Source organism: Alligator sinensis, unplaced genomic scaffold (genome assembly GCF_000455745.1).
Source record: "Alligator sinensis unplaced genomic scaffold, ASM45574v1 scaffold528_1, whole genome shotgun sequence".
NCBI lineage: Eukaryota > Metazoa > Chordata > Crocodylia > Alligatoridae > Alligator > Alligator sinensis.
Window position 1 is genome coordinate 1,367,378 of NW_005841846.1, and position 7,595 is coordinate 1,374,972.

At 47.3% G+C, this 7,595-nt stretch overlaps 1 protein-coding gene across 1 annotated transcript in view; it reads right to left on the reverse strand.

The window, feature by feature from the left end:
- The window catches only part of ASAH1 (N-acylsphingosine amidohydrolase 1), a 35,180-nt gene extending 31,235 nt beyond the window's left edge, over positions 1-3,945 (reverse strand). The window contains exon 1 of the mRNA XM_006015874.3: positions 3,821-3,945. Coding sequence (XP_006015936.1) covers positions 3,821-3,892 — 72 coding nt within the window. The 5' untranslated portion in view covers positions 3,893-3,945. The remainder of the gene's footprint in view (positions 1-3,820) is intronic.
- Positions 3,946-7,595: the final 3,650 nt, after the last annotated feature.

Below are 7,595 nucleotides of genomic sequence, written 5' to 3' on the forward strand. Positions count from 1 at the left end.
TATTGTGCCCAACTGGATCCAAGGGGGATCCACAGGCAGGTGGTCAGAGTAAAGGTTCACTCTAGGGACCTTGGGTAGCCACCCTATCCAAAATGGACTAAGGCATGGCAGACAAGAGTTAAGGGAAGGGACTCTAGAGCAGCATTTCTCAACCTATGGGTCGTGACGCAAAAGTGGGTTGCAAGAATATATGAAAGGGTCACGAACAAACTTTAAAAATGGATCAACAAAGTTTAAAAATGGATTCTCCTTTAAAGGAGAAAAACATGGGAAACTGTGGCTCCTCCTTTGCAGGCTGGCAGAATTAAAGCCTGCGAGGGGCTGCTTGGGGCCCCCCATGCCACACACACTGGGGGGCTGGGGCGGGATTGCCCATCGATGTTTACAAATGGGTCCTGGTACAAAAAAAGTTAAGAACTGCTGCCCTAAAGCCAGAGCAGGAAAGGAGCCAAGTAGTGACCAGGAGGCATCATGGCCACCCCTGGAACCTCAGACTTGTTACAGGGCTGTAAATATTATTTTTTTAAAATAGCCTTTTAAACTCTTCTAATTATACTGGTTAACCAATTAACCAATAATACATACCTAGCATGTGTAAGTCAGAAAAGGCGAGGGCGCATGAGCCTGTGTGCACGCGCTGCCTGCGAGTCACGTGCATGAGGGCAAGTCGCAGGTGGCAGTGACTTCACCTACCATTACAGTACACGCAGGCTTGGGGCAGACTCCCAGCTGGCTGCCATGCCAGGGGTGGCTGTGCAGGGGGAGGACAAGCCCTACCCTGCAGTGCCTTGTGGAGGAGGGGGGAAACACTACAGAAATGCAGGTAAAACCAGAACAACTCCCAAGCCCTGGCATTGTGCACAACTGGAAGTAGAGAGTGGGGGCACCAAAAAAGGAACCAGGGGTGGGTGGGGCAGTGGGGATGAAGGAGATTTAGAGGTAGAACTGAAGATATAGATATATGAGCTGCATAAAGGGCAGAAAGAAGTGGTGTGGACAAGCCCCAGAGCAGGGGAGCTCCAGAAAAAAAATAAAGTTGCCTAACTGGGGGAAGAGACATTATTATTATTATTATTATTTTTTTTTGGGGGGGGGGGGTTAAGTCCTCATTTATTTAACTGCATCCTGCATAGCATGGCCAGAGGTGACAAACATGGAGAAGGGAAACAGGAGGGACTCAAGCAAGGGACCCAGAAGAAAAAGTAGTACTGATAAACCACATGATAATTCACACAACATAGTTTGAAAAACTGATACAATTAACTCCACCCTAGCAAATACAAGCCATGCTTAAAAAAAAAAAATACATGGGCAGGAAAACAACAATCAGCACAAACAGAGAAAGACTTACAGTGCCAGGCAATATAAATAATTTTACCAATCTGTTTTAAAGGTTAACAGTAATGCATTAACAGTATAAATATAATGATCATTTAACTGCTTAACTTTTCATATCCCTAATAGGGAACTTTTTCCCTTACAATTGCACAATGCAGAAACTAGACACTTTACATTAAATCAAAACAAAACACAATCCAAATCATTGGTTCCTACAGGATCTCAACATGCTTCACAATAAAACTATCTGCATAGCTCCTCTCATCCATTATTGAAACATGGTTAAAGGCACTGACAGGATTAATGCTAAGGTGTGGGGAGGATTATAACGATACATCTGCACTTTAAATATATTACCATGGCTTTAGACAAAGTGCTTTTTATTACCTAGGAGCTTATCAAGATTAGAGAGATTTCTGCTCTGTTGCTTATTGCTTAAGTGCTTTGTTTCCCTACCAAGAAAATCCAAGTGTCAAGACAGGAGAACTCCACAAGTCACCGCACTCAGTGGAGAATCAAGAGACCAGGCTTGAGCATCCTGTGAGCCTGCAGAGTACCTTGCCACTATGCAAAACTGATGAGGTGCCTTACACTATCCAACACTATCTGTTAGTCAAAAAACATTTACGTCAAGCCATCACCAACATGAGGACAGCGTGCCTGAGACAGACCAGAACCATGACTGGGGGCATTGACTGCAAGTCCTCCCACCTCCCTCACAACACCGTAGATTCACAGACTGTTAGTGCTCTTGAATATGCCCCACCCAGCAATAGCAGGACACATGCTAGAGCCACTGTAAGAGAATGCCCTACAACCTGACAACTCTGAATTGTAGACAATTAGGGTTGGAAGGGACTTCAGGGGGTCATCTAGTCCAACCCCCTGCTCAAAGCAGGACCATCCCCAACTAGACCGTTCAGCCAGGGCTTTGTGGAGCCGGGTCTTAAAAACCTCCAAGGATGGAGCTTCCATCACCTTGGTAAGTAACCTGTTCCAGTGTTTCACCACCCTCGCTAAACTTTTTCTAATATCTAACCTAAGCTTCCCTTGCTGCAACTTGAGACCATTGGTCCTTGTTCTGTCATCTGCCACCACTGAGAATAGCCTGGCTCTGAACAATGCAGTTACCGTGCATCAGGTCCCAGAGATGAGGGGCAAAATTTTTTCCAGTGCTTTATTTTTATGTGGGAAATTTTCCATTTCTAAAAATTCATTGTTTCATAAAATTCATTAGCAACAATGAATGGATGCCAATACAATATTAGGCAAGTCTGGCAGTTTCAAAGTTGTAATTAATGTTTTCTCAGGTGATTATCTCTAGGAAGAGTGTGAGAGTACATATATGTTTTATTGATTTGTAAACAGGAGGGTAAGTACACTCACATAATAATCCATACTGAAACTCAAGTTATGAATTCACCTAATTGGCTGTGCAGGTCAAATCAAAACCAAAGCACGGCATATCATACACAGTTCTTTGGGTGTGTTAAAGTTAGTGTCAACAGTATTCAGTGCCTTCATTTTTTTTTCTTAAAATTTAAACAAACAATGTAAGGGAAGTACATACTATTGTGTATTGTCTTTACATTTTTACAAGTATTCCAATAAAAATAACATCTTTCCACATAAAGCTTTGAATTTGTTCGAACATAACATTTAAACCACATTTAGTGTGCCGTGTTTAATTTTTTCCTAGTCAAGTATTTCGGTTCAAATACCTGTGGCTACTGGGACATAAAATTAACATGGAGGTACTTTTTTTAAACATGCTAAATCAGATCACGCTGTATTTAGGGCATTGGAACAATCCCTGGAAAACCCACATCTCTGCCGAATCCTACTTCTCTTCTCCCCATAGCACTGCCCTGCAACTGCTTCCCCCCCCCCCAAGTGGCTAATGTGGGCTGCATTAATAACCGCAGTTGTTAGTTTGCATTAACCCACACTATTGCACACGGGAGGAGGGAGGGGGGGTCACCTATTTGCTTCCAACTCTACAAAACCATGTAAAATAACCAATGCCTTTAACACTGGAGAAGTTTTAAATCTGATCTGCTGCTGGCCACCGCCCTTCCCCTTCTGCAGTCCCCCCTCTCCCGCCTCTCTCACAGCATAGAAACAGACCATAAAAATCACGAGGGCAACACGAAGGCCAAGCAAACAGACACCCGTGGCCCTGGTCACCCCACAACACAGGCGTGACAAGAGCGGTCAGGGATCTTGCTGCTCCTCAGAGGCAGCCGCGTGCCTGCTTGACAGCCAGCCCCTGCTCTCCACCCCCGCGCGGACAGATCCTCCCGACCCCCGCACAGGATCGGGCCCCTCAGGGCCCTCTCTCGCAGAGGCTTCAGGAAAGCCGGGGGTTGCCGGCTGCACAAGGCCCCTCTCGGCAGCGCGGCGCGGGGGTGAGGAAGCGAAACCCGATGAGAAGAGCCGCGATCCCTGCCATCGAGGCTGCGCCGTCCCGCCCGCCGCTCACCGGGTCGCCGGCCAGCGCCAGGGCCAGCAACGCGCAGGTGGCGGGCAGCAGCAGGAAGCGGAGCGCACCCATGGTCCTGCTCCACGCACCCCAGCCCGGGCCGCAAGAGCGCCGGACGTCACTCGCCCCGGGAATGTACCACTCGCACGCATGAGGGGGGGGAAGCACGCTGATAGGCTGGGCAGTGAGGAGTGTACCACGTGTGCACGCCCACTGAGAGCAGGGGGCGGGGTTGCCCCACTCGCCGGCACCCGGCAGTCCCGCTGCTGCGCTTGGCCGAATAAGTGGGGTGGGGGGATGCAGCGGGTGCAGATGGCACGGACCTGGCCCAGCGCTCCTCGTCCTGTGCTGCCCACGGGACGAGAAGCTTTGTTAGAAAGGGAGGGCTCCAGGGCTGCCTTGCTCCGTGAAAGAGTGAAGTAAAACCCAGCCTAACTTCCCTGATTTGCTCTATAGGAGGTAGAAAACAAGCACAAGGCACAGGCACCCCCCCCCCCCCCAAAAAAAAAAAAAAAAATTTCTCAAAATACCATGTTTCGTTAGCCCTGCCCTCCTGGGGACGAAAAGCAGATCTCCTTTCTCAGGGTTATACACCCAAGTCGAGCTACCTTACCCAGCTGTGCTTCCCAGAGAGTTATTGCCACTCCCGAGTGACAGATTGCCTGAGGCAGTGTCAGTGCCCGAGGTAAAGCTTTTAGTTGGATTTAAAAATGGTCTGCAGGGCTGGGACACAGGAGCACAGGTACCAGCCACGCAGCATGCGGCTTCATCGGTGGGACTTCGTGACTGTCAAAAAAGGGAGTTTAACACCTACGGGGTAAAGAGTTTAGAAGGATTCAAGCTGATTCAAAGGAGCTGTTAAGTTTAGGACAGGGGCGGGCAATTTTTTTGGGCAGAGGGCCACCTATTGAGTTTTGGCAAGCCATCGAGGGCCGCATGACAGGCAACCAGGGGTAGATAAATATTAATTTTCTAAATTTTTAGGGGCCCTGCGGGCCGGATAGAATGGCCTGGCGGGACTCATCTGGCTCCTGGGCCGCATTTTGCCCACCCCTGGGTTAGGTGATGGTTGCATGGGATGGTGTAGATAGGGATGATCCTGCCTCAGGCAGGGAGTTGGACTGGATGACCCCTGGAGGTCCCTTTCAGCCCTACGTCTCTATGGGCCTTGTTGCACAGTAATTTGGGGTGGCTCCTGTAGCTCTTAAATCCAGGAGCGGACAATTAGTTTGGGCAGAGGGCTGCTTACTGAATTTTGGCAAGCCATCGAGGGCTACATGACACGCAGCCAGGGCAGATAAATATTAATTTTCTACATTCTAATTTTTTTAGGGGCCCCATAGGCTGGATAGAATAGCCTGGCAGGCCACATCTGGCCCACCCCTGTCTTAACCCCTGGACTGTCTGCACATTAACACCTTAGAGTGGTTTTAAGCACTGGACATGTGGCTCAAAGTGATGCCACTCCGGGGCAGGATTCTCTCTGATCCACACTACCCAGCTTCTGTTCCGTTAAGGTGTCCTATTCTGTTCCATTAAGGTGTCCCCACAGATGTGCTGCTCAAAATGAAGTCCTCCAGTATCCCAGGATCTCTCACCCCAGACCGTAGAGCAGGGAAAGAAGCCTGTATTGGCTCCTCAGCCCTCTAGTGGCAACCCAGAGCTACAGCTCCTAGCCCTGCCCTTGCTCACCAGGTCTCTAGTGGCAAGTCAGAGCTATGCAGATAGAGGACAGTCAGAGAAGGTTTCTAGACTAGGGGTGTGACTGCTCCAAACTCCTAGATAGCAATAACATCCATCAACATTTGTGCAGCTCACAGCATAAGGTGTAAGTGGCTCCTAGTTGTCTGAACAGAAATGCTACTGCCACTGCCAGGCAGTTAGTTTTGAAGTTTGGGTGGAATCAAAGGGGGTGCTACTGCACCAGTGCACCTCCCGCCACTCTCCTGTATCCATCCCTGGGACATTGCACTGTGATGTACACACAGTTACCTGGCCTTTCAAATATGGGCTGCAGCTAGTCTTCCTATGCAGTGCCAGCAGACTAGTTATTCTGGGCAGAGAGGCTGAGGGTTGGGGGTGCTGATCACAGGAGAGTCTTACCTGCACATTCCTCACTGTGGGACCCTGCTCCTTCCATATTGATGCATCTGAGGTATCATAATTAATCATTAAGCCAGGGGTGTCAAAGATACCACCTGTGTGCTAAATCTGGCCCCTGCTGTCCCCTCCCATGGGGAACCTCACAGGCCAAATGACACAGCTCTGCAGGGGGAATCTTTGTCACTCCAATGTAGATCAGAGGTGTCAGACTCACCCACCCCACCGTGCGCCAGATCTGGACCACAGGGCTCTTCATAGGATGTATCCAGATATGATAGCAGCTGGGCAAGCAGTGGAATGAGCAGCAGCATGAGTGGCTGTGGTAGGGGCTAATGCACTTGACACATGCCTCTTGCTGCCTACACACCTGCCCACTACCTCCATGCTCCAGATTTAGACAGCAGCCCTACCTTACTAGTTCTGCTCCTGAATTCCTGGCCCCACAGTCCCCAAGACATGGCTCCACAGGCCAGATATGGCCTGCAGACTTAAGTTTGACACCCCTAAACTGAAGCCTTGTAGTTTTTTAAAGAGACCTAAAAAAAAAGACAAGCATGCGATAAATTGGGGACTAAGTTAAATACTGCAACATTCCAAACCAATGATTACTCAGTATAAGGCTAAGTTCCTGTTTCCACAATTTTGTGGAGGCAGCATGAAGGGACTGAATTTGTGTATGCTGCTAACTCTGCTGTGGTGGCAGTGTAGTGTAGGCATACATCTGAGTTAGCTTAGGTACTGGTACTTGTCTAACTGCATATTGTTGTCCAATTCCCTGAACATTTACCCACTTCCTTGAGTGGGTTTTGCAGGACACATTCAGTTCCCTGCTGCTAGGGCTAGAATGCTACCAATGTAAAAACAGGAAAAAAAGCCAAAAAAAAATTGGACTATGCTTTTGACCTTGTTTTCTGTTTTATTATGCTTATCTAGCCTTTGAGAAAGAGCAGATAAGAAGGAATGAATTGGAAGGAGTTTCAAGGTTTGGGAAGAGATAGCAATACACAGATGTAATGATCTGTCCCAGCCCCAGCTGGTTTAGAGTCCTGGAAAAAGGATACCAACAAGCTCCCATCCAGACAAAGATATATGTAGGGTTATTGGGGCCATCATGTTTTTGGGTTAGCTATCTGAGTGTGGTTGAGCCTTTTGGTGTCAACCAGGATAAATGAGCATCAGCAATCATGCTTAGTCCTCTTAAACCTGTTTGATCAAATACTTAGAGAGCAATTATTGTTTTGGCACAGTGACTTTTAAATCTAGGCTAGTGACATCGTAATAGAAATAGATATGAAGTAGTGCATAAAATGCTGATTGGCCTTTGGTTTTAATAAAGGAATTTTTAGTTGAAGTACTTATGTGGCCAACTGAACTCTTTACAACCAATATCCAAGCCCGTTATTTAAAATCAACTCAGGTTACATTACTGTCACAAAAGTGACTACAATATAGATATACTATATATTTTTCAGAAAGGAACTGCTTTGAACTGATTCATCTTGAAAGAGACTTCTCAGTTTTTGTTCCTCAGAGATTTTCATTTATTCATCTAGCTATAGAAGCATGGTATGTGTCAATAACAAGTACCTGAGAGATTAAGTTTGGTTTTAAAGTGTTCCCTACTTTATTATTATTATCATCATCATCATCATCAATAAATAATTCCTTATAA